We start from the raw sequence: 16,543 nt of genomic DNA, 5'->3' as shown, positions 1-16,543 counted from the left end.
AATTATACATTAAAGGGTTGCACGGCTGTTAAGTGCAAATAATCTACCTAAGAACGCTGCAAATCATTCATAAACCCGATTTTTCAAATGAATTGTTGATAACTCAAACCATTAATTTTACATAATAAAAAATTCACTAGGATAGAAAAATCTTTACAAGTTTGGACTCTTAACGAAAATATTTTAGAGATTATAAACTAACATAATGTTAGGCTTAGCATTTATATTGTTATTAATTTTTGTTACTGGGTAACTAAGGTTAATTCCTTGTTACTAAAAACACACAAATTCTATGAATTCATTGTGCACCTATTTGAATATCCTTTCAATTAACTGTAAACTTGTTTGAAATAAATTTTTTATTTTTTACTTGGCATTACTTGTTGAGACTACGAGGAGGAGACAATGGGGCTACTTAATTTTAAACATAATGCCTGGTGAAGATCAGTTTAACCATGAAGCTCCAGTGCGAACTTTGGGGAATTTGTGACCAACTTCTATGTAACAGTTGACAAAGCAAGAACTAGTCTAACATGTGAAGGCAACATGTGAAGATCAGCTTAACTACACCCCATTAAAAACTAAAAAGAATGATCTACGAGGCAACTTAGGTCAGCAATCGGTAATCAACAAATTTATGACCAACTGAGTCATTAATAAATTAGACGTTCTAAAGCCTGAAAGAGACTTTGTGACCGAATTAGTAACAGTTGATGTTAAGTTCAGGAGCTTGTTCATGTATACGCCCTATTGAGTGTGAGTGGACTAAAAAACTGAAAGTCCATCACGTCTCAATTTTGTCAGATTTCCAGTTCCACACAATCAGCCAACTCCACTTCCACTTAATAAAACTGCTGTCTGACTACTCAATCGATTTAAAAAAGTAATTTTTATAAGTCGGTTTATATGAAAGCATATGATATGGCGTGTTACGTGTTTACTTAAGTAGTTGTTTACCGATTTTAGTTTGCCAACCTCGGTTTGATATGAAAAATGCGAAAAAAAAAGCAATCCGTTATTTTCATAATGCCCGTATATAAACGGCGTATGCAACTAAATATCTGGAGCAGAAGAAAAACGAGTCGTCGAACGGAAACCGGATTACGTTCGCTATTTAAACGTCAAGGGAATGGGAATAATTTTACTTCTTAATCTTGAGCGAACCCGGATGGAAATCTTATGCAAACTGGAGACTAAAAATAAACGGCGCGTGTAGAAATGGGGGGTTGAAACGGTAGTTTAAGCTTTAGGGTTTCGAATAACATCGAAAGTAACGATTTTTTTGAAGTTGGAAATTATGTGCATAATAAATGACTCCAGAAACCGTTTAAGACTATTATCAGGTATGATTACTCACCTGTAACTCAAGCGTCATCATGAAATAACACTTGTATATAGTGAACCGAATTAGATAAGACAGTAATGCAGGTGTAAAATGCAATAGAGATAACGAAAAGTTGAAAAATTACACTTTTGCTCTAGCATTAGAGTGATAGACGATCAAATCTTTAGGTTTGCTTAAGTTGATCTTGGCAAGGCATCAAGAAGTTTTTTTCGTGGGTTAATTGACCCAACTCATTAACCTGCATTGAATTCTTCTCAGATGTCTTAAATAGTTATCTATATAAGGAACCGATATATTTACTGTTCCATAAGTGATAAATGATTTTGTTTCTTACAGGCACTCCTCCACTAAAAATTCCAATTGATTGACTCCTATTTTAGGAATTTTGCCATATTTTTCCGAAGAGCCTTCAAAGAATCCCAAAAACGTATAACTGCTTAATTTTGACTATTAGGAACCAATTTATTTACCGCTTTATAAGTGATAAATGATTTTGTTCCTTACAGGCACTCCTGTACTAAAAATTCCAATTTCTCGACTCCTATTATAGGGATTTTACTGTTTCTTTAAGAGAAGCCTAAAAGAAGCTCCAAAGAATCCCGAAAACCAATAATTGCTTAATTTTGACTAATTGGAATCAATATATTTACTGTTTTATAAGTGATAAATGATTTTGTTTCTTACAGGCACTCCTGTACTCAAAATTCCAATTTCTCGACTCCTATTATAGGGATTTTACTGTTTTTCCAGAAGAGCCTGAAAGAGCCTCCAAAGAATCCCAAAAGTCAATAATTGCTTAATGTTGACTAATAGGAACAGATTTATTTACTGTTTTATAAGTGCTAAATGATTTTGTTCGTTACAGGCACTCCTGTACTAAAAATTCCAATTTCTCGACTCCTATTATAGGGATTTTACTGTTTTTCCAGAAGATCCTGAAAGAGCCTCCAAAGAATCCCAAGAGCCAATAATTGCTTAATTTCCACTATTATAGGAACCTGTGCTTCCAGTTTTCCAATTTCTCTACTTTGCAGATGATCTTAAGTGCTTCCAAGCCCTTATAAGAGTAATGCTATATACCTAAATCCGGCAAAATGTCATAGCAGATATTTTTCTAAGAGGAAAAGCTTATTGCAAATACCACCTTGGTCAATGGAATATCCATAAGTTGGAGCAGGTTCAAAACAGATTCCTGAAATATCTCTCTTTTAAAACAGGAATAAATCCTCCTGAACCTTTACTATTAATTATGATTTGCGACAGCATTTGCTTTGAAATTGATAATGAGTTCCAGGATTTGAACTAGAACTTCCTAAATCTGATCTGATGTTCGTAATTCTTATGAAAACCAATTACCACAAATAGGATGGTTGTATTAAGTGAAGTTCATTATGTAAAAAAAGGTTTAGCACATGATTCAGGTAACAATAGGGCAATAAAATGAGTTTGGCTTCAATTGGAGTTGACTTTAGAATTCACCGAAGAAAATCACATGGAGTCAGATCACTAGATTCTGCTGGCCAATCTGTCTCCATTGCCAGAATGAAGTGAGTTTTAAGTCCAAGAATAAGGGTGTACCTTTACTGAATTAGATCAAACAGCAAAGATGGTAAAACTATTTAAGCATAAGTCATTTGAAGAAGAAGAAACTGTGATTGCTGGATTGATGCTGACTGCATTATACACAGATTTTTAATCTCAATATAATTCATTTAAAGAACTTACCCGGATTCTCGTGACATTTGCGCCAACAGAACCTGAAACTTGGGGTCCAGGGACAGCTGAACTTGTTCCTCATCGACAATATCCGAAGGATGATCATCCTGAATATCTGCTTTTAAGAAATCGTTTGCTTGATTTGTTTGGCTAGAGGGCATTTTCGCCTTTAATCCTCAATGATGTAGGTGCTACCGCTCCGGGTTCGATTCAATCAGGTACCATTATAAGTGTTGCCGGCGCTTACCTATAACCAAACATAAAAGATAAGTTAAATATGATCTGAAATTGTCTTGGCAATGAAACCACACGGTCAACAATAAATTTTCCGAAGATATTAGTAGATAAATCTGGCACGAGAAGCGTCGAGAAATCTGGTCGCAAGGTGGTAAAGTTAAAATTAAATTTGAACTGGAACTGCAACTACATTATGAGAAACAGTTAAAAGTAAATAACGGCATAGAATGAAAAAATGCAAATGCTCAACTGAAATAACAAAGACTGGGAAGTATTTACTTGGCGCATTGCACAGGTCGTGCATGAATAACTCAAAAACAACGTTACGATTAAGTTTCGTTTGATAATTTATGATTTGATTTTTATGAGTATTTTATGATGTAATTTACTTCGAACATCTTCACAATATAGATCCACAGTCAGACAAATCAGATTACCTTAATGGTTTTATTTATTAGATTATTAATTCATATTCATTAAATGGATAAGTCTATTTGTCTACATCCACAAATACACCCATGAGGTTACTATCAACCATTTTTAAAATAACTATACATATAAGAACAGGGTTTAGTTTAACTTCAATAATAAATAAAAAGTTCTTCCTCGAGAACATCAAAGAGGTTGACAGTTGCCTTGATGCTATTTATGACCTAATTCAGTCTCTATTTGATACAGAAGTACAGTTCTCGAGTATAGAAGATAGAGACATGATTTAAACACCATTTTGTAGAATGAATCATAATCTACGTTTTATTTTACAATAAAATGTTTTGATAAATTAATAGATTTTGAGAAAAAGTCATATTTAAGACTTCGACCAATCTGACTCTTTTAATAATTTGCAAAATCTTTGATAACTTTTTGGCGATTGAAGATAGAGACACGAATCAAAAAGTATTTTATTTAGACAAACATTAAGAGCATTTTATATAAGAACACAATTTTTTGAGAAATCCATAGTTTTTGAGAAAATTCAAATCTCAGATTTTTGGTATTTTTACACATTCAATAAATTCCGAAATCTTGGATAACTTGTTTGATAATAAAGATAGAGCTATGAATCAAAAAGTATTTTATTAAGTCCAACATTTAGAGCATTTTATATAGAAACACAATTTTTTGAGAAATCCATAGTTTTTGAGAAAATTCAAATTTCAGATTTCATTACACATTCAATAAATTCCGACATCTTGGATAACTTGTTTGCTAATAAAGATAGAGATATGAATCAAAAAGTATTTTATTAAGTCCAACATTTAGAATATTTTATATAAGAACACAATTTTTTGAGAAATCCATAGTTCTTGAAAAAAATTAAAATTTCAGATTTTTGCCACTTTTATAACTTTCAATAATTTCCAAAACCTTTGATAACTCTTTTGCTAATAAGGATAGAGACATAATTTAAAAAGTATTTTATTTAGAGCAACATTTAGAGCATTTTATATAAGAACACAAATTTTTGAGAAATCCATAGTTTTTGAGAAAATTTAAAATTTCAGATTTTTGCAATTTTTACATAATTTCCTAAAACTTGGATAACTCGTTTGCTTCTAAAGATAGAGATACGAATCAAAAAGTATTTTATTAAGTCTAACATTTAGAACGTTTTATATAAGAACACAATTTTTAGAGAAATAACTAGTTTTTGAGAAAAATTAAAATTTAAGATTTCTGCCATTTTTACATATTCAATAATTTCCTTAATCTTGAATTACTGGTTTGCTATTGAAGATAGATACATGAATCAAAAAGGATTTTATTAAGTTCAACATTTAGTATGATTTTATATCAGAACACATTTATGTGAGTGATGTGGATAAGTTGAATAATATTGCTTAAACTCTAACTAAACAAGAGTGCAAAAAAAATAGAGCTGAATATAAACCAATAATATGCAACTTCATGGCTCTACATTTTATAACCCAAAGAGCATTGCTGTTGGTTTTACTAGTTCCTTTCCTTGTTTGTTAACCACTAAAGGATTCTATCGGACATTACCAGTTTACCTATAATAAATAAGTTGAAGAGAGGTGATAGTAAGGTGTTGTATAAAAAATGATCAGGAAACCCTCTACCAACATCCATTTTAGGATGTGTATAAGGGATATAAAGATTTTTTATTATTTTTGTTGTCGAGTAAGCAAGGCTCAGAACTCTTTGAAGAAATTGGCTTCAGAATTTGGGAATTATATACCGGACTTGAAAAATTGTTTCCCATAGTCTTTTCAATACTATATATTGTTCAAGAGCATTTTTTGCATAAACAATACACTGAAGTAACCAGTTTTTAAATGTCTATCTGTCTGTCTCGCCAGACAGCTTTTTTATCGCTACGTCCGATTATCGATGCATTATTGCAGAAAAAAAAATTGAAATTTAATTTAATTAGAGCAATTAATAGCGGTTGTTTTACTTAAATACTGACATATTGTACTGGTTTACTGTGTTAACACAAGGTTAACCCTGATAAACTACTTGCATTTTTTCGTAATAAATATAAGAGATAAAGTAGGTACACATAAATTAGGTACATGTAATTATTTTTGTATATAAACTGACACCTTGAACCGTCCAAGGACGATTTATTTTAATAAATAGGTACCACATAGAAGTTGTATAAACCAAACACTTTTTTTCAGCATATTTAATGTGAACAAGTGATAAGAGTGGTGCTTTTATAAAAAGTAGGGAAATTAGGGAAGAAATATTAGTTAACATTATATTATATTAGACAAATTTCATTTCAAGAGTCTTAGTCCTGAGGGTATTTCTAAGGGAAAGTAATAATGTTTCCAGATAATATATGGAGAGTAGATTGTAATTACAGAGCTGCTTAGGATTAGGGATTGGTGCTATACAAATCATATGATTTAACATTTTTATAGAAACAAATATCTTAAGGTGCATCAGCAAGTATTATGAAGGTAATAATCTACCTCATCATTTATGAGAAGTGTACTGGATCTGGATCTCTTGACATAAACTGTCTGAAAAACCTTAAGTATTTTATTGTAAAGGCTATGGGTATTTTCTAGTATTTAAAAAGGGGTTTTTGATTAGATTTAATATTTTTAAAATATAAATAGGCATATTTCTTTTATTGTCACAACTAAGGTGTATCATTGTAAGACCTGTCAGCATTTTTTGCTATTCTGATGGTGAATTTTATTTTAAGCACTAGTTCTCTATTAGTTTTATTCAGAACATTGATGTGATTATGGTGTTCGAATTCACATGCCTGATAATTACAAGTAAAAACAGATAGAATAAATATTTAAACAAATTAAAATCATATCAGGGAGAGATCAAAAGATACAAGCGGCAGGTCTGCAAAAACTTAAAATGAGAGTCAGGGACAATTGAATGGGAATGCTTCGTCTACACTATAGGCAAACACTTTCAAGCAAATACAAGCATGGTAGAGTTAAGTTATTTTGTATGATGAAAATAGGTTTTTTCAAGACAGATTAAATATGGACCTTAGAGCTTGTTTCTGTAAGATAAGTATCAACTGGTGGTACTGCAACAACCCTAGAATGCTATTTCATAAACAATGTGAGACTCAACAAAGGAGAAGTAAACACATCTCAGTACAAGTGCCTGTGTTCATGTGTGTTCCTCAAATTTTAAATAATTTTCAAATATGAGGCCTAGAAATTTAGCACTTACAGTGGGAAGGATTTGAAGTAAAGACTCTTATTTATTGTATACCTTTGAAAGGAAATAAATATTCTATTTGTTAGGTAGGTAGCGCTCAAGTAAACTTAGACCATTCCCAGTAAGACCATAGTAAAAGAGCTTTTCAATTAAGATACAATGACATACACAGTCAAAGAAAAATGAACAGAAAAGTTATTTCCTCAAAGCTCCGGACCATGTAATTACAAATCATTCCAAAGAGAAACACATTACAGTCTAGTCTTTTCCAGATAGTAACAGTGTGAGCATTCCAACAAACTTGACACCATAACACACTTAGTTGAGAAGGTAATAGAACTATTTTAGTTGCCTATTTATCTATTAATTTTAGACTAAAAGGATTTGTAATTTTCATAGTTTTTTATGCTCAATATTCTGGTTCTCTTTTGTATTGATTCCATGTTTTTTTTTCCATAAGTTTACTTATAATTTATTGTGATTTAGACCTTAAGTTTATTATTATGATTATGTAAACTGTGAGTTCTGTTGCTATTAATAATTACCTTGCTGACATGAATTGGGATATCTCTTTTGATCAGCAAGATATTAATAAATGCATCTATACTTTTTACAATACTCTATATTTTAATAGTGAGATGTTTCTTCCAATTAAACATTTTAAATGATCCAATTTTCCTACTTGGTTTAGTAGAAAATTACAGAATTTTGTTGTTTAAAAATATTGCTTACACAAAAATAGTAAGGTTGGATTTTTTTCAACTTTAAGGGATCAATGTAAAACTTATGTGATAAATGTTTTAGGTATATAGGTATGTATATTGAAGTTTCTCATGATCTTTCTTCATTTTGAAAACACATCAATAAATTATGTAGGTCTGATTCAAATAAATTTGTTGAGGGTACTACATGGATAATAATAGATGCGGGAATCTTTTATGGTTTTAATATTGGTTTATTCAAATTTTTTAAAAAATGAGTCTACAATGATTTATCCATATTTTAGATAATTTTGAAACCTAAGAGGTGACACTTAATAAACCCATTTTAGTTCCCTTTATAGTTGGTAACTAAGAAATTATTATTATACTAATTACTTACTATTAATATGATTTATATTATCAGTTTCTTGGCACAATTCTTAGTAAACATCAGAACACTGGGATTACAATAAAATACCACTTATTTTTACACACCTATTAAACTTTATAAAATAATATCACACTGCTGTTGCATGAATAAATATCAAAAGAAATAATCACCTTATCTTTAAAATATCCTAGTAGTCAAAAGGATATATACTAGGCTGCATTATCTGGTTTATGTCTAACATAAAGGTATTGTGTAAGTATAAAAGTAATAAAAATGAAATACCTTGGACACGTTATTTATTTTTAAACACCAAATGTTTTAAAATTTGCTCAATAGCAGAAGTGGATTATATTTAAAGACCTCCAAGTATAAACAAAATTATAGTTATTAAACATTCAGCTGCCTGACTTACCTGTTCTGCTTAGAAGTAATGTATACAATTGCCCGATGTTTTAGATTTATAAACGCAACAATGTGGAGTATGTAATTTAGGTTTTTGAGAATTTTTTAGAAAAAAACATGTTTTTTTAAGCAGTAAATTTGAGTGAAATTATAGGGGATTCGCGTAAGCCAGCAAACGGTAGCACTTTCGGTTCTAATACTTTTCGCGTTCAATTAAAGCACTTATTGAATGATTGCTCGGTTAATAACTTAAATAATAATGCGGCAATTAGGTACAAAAAAGTGCTAATTACAAAAATACATATGGAATAAAGGCGAATCCGGACCATTCAAAACAGAGCTGAACATATTATTTTGATTGACGTCTAAATCGAACTGACTGACACTGACAGATCTCTCATTGCATGTCTGTCAAGTCAAGAAACGAAAACAAATACAATTACTCGATGTTGCCACATCTACGAAATATCTTAATGTAAAAACAATAAAGAAAAGAAATCCTTATATTTAAAATGTTTTTGCTAAAAACTTACAAGAGAATAAAAAATTCTAAAAAAACAGACTATCAATATTTTCCCATTTATGACCACCGCATTACAAATATCATGAAACTCTATATAAAGTAATTATGTTTTCCTAAATATAACTGTTTGACGTCCATAAAGACAACGTCGCAAAAAATTTTTACATGAAACAGGTATCGGTAATATTTTTGTATAATGGTGAAGGTCTAGGACTTACGTTATGCGCCACCAGATGGCGTCACACATTTTTCTAAAGGTGCTGAAATGCGTGAAAGGCGAAACTTATAAGCTGCTTTGAAAGTTTGTATTTATGACAGGGGTTCCGACAACATTACAAACCGCAATGTTGCCGATTATTTTTATATTTAAGTTCGATTAATTATTGAATTCAATTAATTAACTAGATTTAAAATATTTGAGAGTCAACTCAGTCAGAAGCACAACTAAGCTAGCACAAAGCTTCATTATACAACGATAGTACAGTGAAAATCAATTTTTGGTGAAAAAATTCGATACGGAGAGGTATACCCGAAAAATGAAAAATTCCAAACTTTGGAGGTCAAAATCTTGGCTTCTATGGGCACTATCTGGAAAATTCCAACGGTTTTATCTTAGTTTCGTCATTCTAAATCCAACGCGACATTTTTGGCCTCAAAAACGAGGTCAAAAAGTGACAATTTCCGAATATTCAAAAAGGTCTCATTCCCTTATTTCTGATCGAATCCTGTTATAACCCGGTATTTTCGTGATCTACTTGATGAGTACAACCCGCTGGTATAGTTAGTTCGAATTCGAAAAAAAAAAATTTCTGAAAAAAATCCAAACGGGGGGGTATACCCGAAAAATGTAAAAACCCAAACTTTGAAGGTCGATATCTCGGCTTCTATGAGAGCTATCGGGAAAATTCCAACGGTTATGTCTTAGTTTCGTCGTTCTGAATCCAACGAAACCATCCGCAAGGTCGTAGCTTTTACGATAGCCGAGATATGGCATTTTTGATGCCCATTTTTGGCCTCAAAAACGAGGTCAAAAAAGTGACAATTTCCGAATATTCAAAAAGGTCTCATTCCCTTATTTCTGATCGAATCCTGTTATAACCCGGTATTTTCGTGATCTACTTGATGAGAACAATCCGCTGGTATAGTTAGTTCGAATTCGAAAAAAAAAAATTTTTCTGAAAAAATCCAAACGGTGGGGTATACCCGAAAAATGAAAAAACCCAAACTTTGAAGGTCGATATCTCGGCTTCTATGAGAGCTATAGGGAAAATTCCAACGGTTTTGTTTTAGTTTCGTCGTTTTGAATCCAACGAGACCATCCTCAAGGTCGTAGCTTTTACGATAGCCGAGATATGGCATTTTTGATGCCCATTTTTGGCCTCAAAAACGAGGTCGAAAAAATACTCGATTTCTTAGTTCTGCTCGGATTCCCTTATAACCCGGTATTTTCGTGATCTACTTGATGAGAACAACCCGCTGGTATAGTTAGTTCGAATTCGAAAAAAAAAAAAATTCTGAAAAAAATCCAAACGGGGGGGTATACCCGAAAAATGAAAAAACCCAAACTTTGAAGGTCGATGTCTCGGCTTCTATGAGGGCTATCGGGAAAATTCCAACGGTTTTGTTTTAGCTTCGTCGTTTTGAATCCAACGAGACCATCCGCAAGGTCGTAGCTTTTACGATAGCCGAGATATGGCATTTTTGATGCCCATTTTTGGCCTCAAAAACGAGGTCAAAAAAGTGACAATTTCCGAATATTCAAAAAGGTCTCATTCCCTTATTTCTGATCGAATCCTGTTATAACCCGGTATTTTCGTGATCTACTTGATGAGAACAATCCGCTGGTATAGTTAGTTCGAATTCGAAAAAAAAAAATTTTTCTGAAAAAATCCAAACGGTGGGGTATACCCGAAAAATGAAAAAACCCAAACTTTGAAGGTCGATATCTCGGCTTCTATGAGAGCTATAGGGAAAATTCCAACGGTTTTGTTTTAGTTTCGTCGTTTTGAATCCAACGAGACCATCCTCAAGGTCGTAGCTTTTACGATAGCCGAGATATGGCATTTTTGATGCCCATTTTTGGCCTCAAAAACGAGGTCGAAAAAATACTCGATTTCTTAGTTCTGCTCGGATTCCCTTATAACCCGGTATTTTCGTGATCTACTTGATGAGAACAATCCGCTGGTATAGTTAGTTCGAATTCGAAAAAAAAAAAATTTTCTGAAAAAAATCCAAACGGTGGGGTATACCCGAAAAATGAAAAAACCCAAACTTTGAAGGTCGATATCTCGGCTTCTATGAGAGCTATCGGGAAAATTCCAACGGTTTTGTTTTAGCTTCGTCGTTTTGAATCCAACGAGACCATCCTCAAGGTCGTAGCTTTTACGATAGCCGAGATATGGCATTTTTGATGCCCATTTTTGGCCTCAAAAACGAGGTCGAAAAAATACTCGATTTCTTAGTTCTGCTCGGATTCCCTTATAACCCGGTATTTTCGTGATCTACTTGATGAGAACAATCCGCTGGTATAGTTAGTTCGAATTCGAAAAAAAAATTTTTTTCTGAAAAAAATCCAAACGGTGGGGTATACCCGAAAAATGAAAAAACCCAAACTTTGAAGGTCGATATCTCGGCTTCTATGAGAGCTATCGGGAAAATTCCAACGGTTTTGTTTTAGTTTCGTCGTTTTGAATCCAACGAGGCCATCCTCAAGGTCGTAGCTTTTACGATAGCCGAGATATGGCATTTTTGATGCCCATTTTTGGCCTCAAAAACGAGGTCGAAAAAATACTCGATTTCTTAGTTCTGCTCGGATTCCCTTATAACCCGGTATTTTCGTGATCTACTTGATGAGAACAATCCGCTGGTATAGTTAGTTCGAATTCGAAAAAAAAAAATTTTTCTGAAAAAAATCCAAACGGTGGGGTATACCCGAAAAATGAAAAAACCCAAACTTTGAAGGTCGATATCTCGGCTTCTATGAGAGCTATCGGGAAAATTCCAACGGTTTTGTTTTAGTTTCGTCGTTTTGAATCCAACGAGACCATCCTCAAGGTCGTAGCTTTTACGATAGCCGAGATATGGCATTTTTGATGCCCATTTTTGGCCTCAAAAACGAGGTCGAAAAAATACTCGATTTCTTAGTTCTGCTCGGATTCCCTTATAACCCGGTATTTTCGTGATCTACTTGATGAGAACAATCCGCTGGTATAGTTAGTTCGAATTCGAAAAAAAAATTTTTTTCTGAAAAAAATCCAAACGGTGGGGTATACCCGAAAAATGAAAAAACCCAAACTTTGAAGGTCGATATCTCGGCTTCTATGAGAGCTATCGGGAAAATTCCAACGGTTTTGTTTTAGTTTCGTCGTTTTGAATCCAACGAGACCATCCTCAAGGTCGTAGCTTTTACGATAGCCGAGATATGGCATTTTTGATGCCCATTTTCGGCCTTAAAAACGAGGTCAAAAAAGTGACAATTTCCGAATTTTCAAGAAGCTCTCATTCCCTTATTTCTGATCGAATCCTATTATAATCCGGTATTTTCGTGATCTACTTGATGAGTACAACCCGCTGGTATAGTTAGTTCGAATTCGAAAAAAACAAAAATCTGAAAAAAATCCAAACGGGGGGGTATACCCGAAAAATGAAAAAACCCAAACTTTGAAGGTCGATATCTCGGCTTCTATGAGAGCTATCGGGAAAATTCCAACGGTTATGTCTTAGTTTCGTCGTTCTGAATCCAACGAAACAATCCGCAAGGTCGTAGCTTTTACGATAGCCGAGATATGGCATTTTTGATTCCCATTTTTGGCCTCCAAAACGAGGTCGAAAAAATACTCGATTTCTTAGTTCTGCTCGGATTCCCTTATAACCCGGTATTTTCGTGATCTACTTGATGAGAACAACCCGCTGGTATAGTTAGTTCGAATTCGAAAAAAAAAAAATTCTGAAAAAAATCCAAACAGGGGGGTATACCCGAAAAATGAAAAAACCCAAACTTTGAAGGTCGATGTCTCGGCTTCTATGAGGGCTATCGGGAAAATTCCAACGGTTTTGTTTTAGTTTCGTCGTTTTGAATCCAACGAGACCATCCGCAAGGTCGTAGCTTTTACGATAGCCGAGATATGGCATTTTTGATGCCCATTTTTGGCCTCAAAAACGAGGTCAAAAAAGTGACAATTTCCGAATATTCAAAAAGGTCTCATTCCCTTATTTCTGATCGAATCCTGTTATAACCCGGTATTTTCGTGATCTACTTGATGAGAACAATCCGCTGGTATAGTTAGTTCGAATTCGAAAAAAAAAAATTTTTCTGAAAAAATCCAAACGGTGGGGTATACCCGAAAAATGAAAAAACCCAAACTTTGAAGGTCGATATCTCGGCTTCTATGAGAGCTATAGGGAAAATTCCAACGGTTTTGTTTTAGTTTCGTCGTTTTGAATCCAACGAGACCATCCTCAAGGTCGTAGCTTTTACGATAGCCGAGATATGGCATTTTTGATGCCCATTTTTGGCCTCAAAAACGAGGTCGAAAAAATACTCGATTTCTTAGTTCTGCTCGGATTCCCTTATAACCCGGTATTTTCGTGATCTACTTGATGAGAACAATCCGCTGGTATAGTTAGTTCGAATTCGAAAAAAAAAATTTTTTCTGAAAAAAATCCAAACGGTGGGGTATACCCGAAAAATGAAAAAACCCAAACTTTGAAGGTCGATATCTCGGCTTCTATGAGAGCTATCGGGAAAATTCCAACGGTTTTGTTTTAGTTTCGTCGTTTTGAATCCAACGAGGCCATCCTCAAGGTCGTAGCTTTTACGATAGCCGAGATATGGCATTTTTGATTCCCATTTTTGGCCTCCAAAACGAGGTCGAAAAAATACTCGATTTCTTAGTTCTGCTCGGATTCCCTTATAACCCGGTATTTTCGTGATCTACTTGATGAGAACAACCCGCTGGTATAGTTAGTTCGAATTCGAAAAAAAAAAAATTCTGAAAAAAATCCAAACGGGGGGGTATACCCGAAAAATGAAAAAACCCAAACTTTGAAGGTCGATGTCTCGGCTTCTATGAGGGCTATCGGGAAAATTCCAACGGTTTTGTTTTAGCTTCGTCGTTTTGAATCCAACGAGACCATCCGCAAGGTCGTAGCTTTTACGATAGCCGAGATATGGCATTTTTGATGCCCATTTTTGGCCTCAAAAACGAGGTCAAAAAAGTGACAATTTCCGAATATTCAAAAAGGTCTCATTCCCTTATTTCTGATCGAATCCTGTTATAACCCGGTATTTTCGTGATCTACTTGATGAGAACAATCCGCTGGTATAGTTAGTTCGAATTCGAAAAAAAAAAATTTTTCTGAAAAAAATCCAAACGGTGGGGTATACCCGAAAAATGAAAAAACCCAAACTTTGAAGGTTGATATCTCGGCTTCTATGAGGGCTATCGGGAAAATTCCAACGGTTTTGTTTTAGCTTCGTCGTTTTGAATCCAACGAGACCATCCGCAAGGTCGTAGCTTTTACGATAGCCGAGATATGGCATTTTTGATGCCCATTTTTGGCCTCAAAAACGAGGTCAAAAAAGTGACAATTTCCGAATATTCAAAAAGGTCTCATTCCCTTATTTCTGATCGAATCCTGTTATAACCCGGTATTTTCGTGATCTACTTGATGAGAACAATCCGCTGGTATAGTTAGTTCGAATTCGAAAAAAAAAAATTTTTCTGAAAAAATCCAAACGGTGGGGTATACCCGAAAAATGAAAAAACCCAAACTTTGAAGGTCGATATCTCGGCTTCTATGAGAGCTATAGGGAAAATTCCAACGGTTTTGTTTTAGTTTCGTCGTTTTGAATCCAACGAGACCATCCTCAAGGTCGTAGCTTTTACGATAGCCGAGATATGGCATTTTTGATGCCCATTTTTGGCCTCAAAAACGAGGTCGAAAAAATACTCGATTTCTTAGTTCTGCTCGGATTCCCTTATAACCCGGTATTTTCGTGATCTACTTGATGAGAACAATCCGCTGGTATAGTTAGTTCGAATTCGAAAAAAAAAAATTTTTCTGAAAAAAATCCAAACGGTGGGGTATACCCGAAAAATGAAAAAACCCAAACTTTGAAGGTCGATATCTCGGCTTCTATGAGAGCTATCGGGAAAATTCCAACGGTTTTGTTTTAGTTTCGTCGTTTTGAATCCAACGAGACCATCCTCAAGGTCGTAGCTTTTACGATAGCCGAGATATGGCATTTTTGATGCCCATTTTTGGCCTCAAAAACGAGGTCGAAAAAATACTCGATTTCTTAGTTCTGCTCGGATTCCCTTATAACCCGGTATTTTCGTGATCTACTTGATGAGAACAATCCGCTGGTATAGTTAGTTCGAATTCGAAAAAAAAAATTTTTTCTGAAAAAAATCCAAACGGTGGGGTATACCCGAAAAATGAAAAAACCCAAACTTTGAAGGTCGATATCTCGGCTTCTATGAGAGCTATCGGGAAAATTCCAACGGTTTTGTTTTAGTTTCGTCGTTTTGAATCCAACGAGGCCATCCTCAAGGTCGTAGCTTTTACGATAGCCGAGATATGGCATTTTTGATGCCCATTTTTGGCCTCAAAAACGAGGTCGAAAAAATACTCGATTTCTTAGTTCTGCTCGGATTCCCTTATAACCCGGTATTTTCGTGATCTACTTGATGAGAACAATCCGCTGGTATAGTTAGTTCGAATTCGAAAAAAAAATTTTTTTCTGAAAAAAATCCAAACGGTGGGGTATACCCGAAAAATGAAAAAACCCAAACTTTGAAGGTCGATATCTCGGCTTCTATGAGAGCTATCGGGAAAATTCCAACGGTTTTGTTTTAGTTTCGTCGTTTTGAATCCAACGAGACCATCCTCAAGGTCGTAGCTTTTACGATAGCCGAGATATGGCATTTTTGATGCCCATTTTCGGCCTCAAAAACGAGGTCAAAAAAGTGACAATTTCCGAATTTTCAAAAAGGTCTCATTCCCTTATTTCTGATCGAATCCTGTTATAACCCGGTATTTTCGTGATCTACTAGATGAGTACAACCCGCTGGTATAGTTAGTTCGAATTCGAAAAAAAAAAATTTCTGAAAAAAATCCAAACGGGGGGGTATACCCGAAAAATGAAAAAACCCAAACTTTGAAGGTCGATATCTCGGCTTCTATGAGGGCTATCGGGAAAATTCCAACGGTTTGGTTTTAGTTTCGTCGTTTTGAATCCAACGGGACCATCCGCAAGGTCGTAGCTTTTACGATAGCCGAGATATGGCATTTTTGATGCCCATTTTTGGCCTCAAAAACGAGGTCGAAAAAATACTCGATTTCTTAGTTCTGCTCGGATTCCCTTATAACCCGGTATTTTCGTGATCTACTTGATGAGAACAATCCGCTGGTATAGTTAGTTCGAATTCGAAAAAAAAAAATTTTTCTGAAAAAAATCCAAACGGTGGGGTATACCCGAAAAATGAAAAAACCCAAACTTTGAAGGTCGATATCTCGGCTTCTATGAGAGCTATCGGGAAAATTCCAACGGTTTTGTTTTA

The 16,543-nt window shown here is 34.3% G+C and overlaps 1 protein-coding gene across 2 annotated transcripts in view; it reads right to left on the bottom strand.

Annotated features, from left to right (window-relative positions):
* LOC126744753 (adenylate cyclase type 9-like) overlaps positions 1-8,814 on the bottom strand; it is a 51,987-nt gene extending 43,173 nt beyond the window's left edge. The window contains exons 1-2 of one of the 2 annotated variants that reach the window (XM_050452306.1): positions 8,466-8,814; positions 3,071-3,308 (exon numbers count right to left, since the gene is read on the bottom strand). In XM_050452306.1, the coding sequence (XP_050308263.1) occupies positions 3,071-3,222 (152 nt within the window). In that variant the 5' untranslated portion in view covers positions 3,223-3,308; positions 8,466-8,814. Of the gene's footprint in view, positions 1-3,070; positions 3,309-8,062; positions 8,190-8,465 lie in introns of those variants that run through there. The other variant, XM_050452307.1, reaches the window with a different exon arrangement.
* Positions 8,815-16,543: the final 7,729 nt, after the last annotated feature.

This window comes from Anthonomus grandis, chromosome 14, assembly GCF_022605725.1.
Source record: "Anthonomus grandis grandis chromosome 14, icAntGran1.3, whole genome shotgun sequence".
NCBI lineage: Eukaryota > Metazoa > Arthropoda > Insecta > Coleoptera > Curculionidae > Anthonomus > Anthonomus grandis.
The sequence above is the reverse complement of the archived record's forward strand: the minus strand, read 5'-3'. Positions and strand labels throughout refer to the sequence as shown.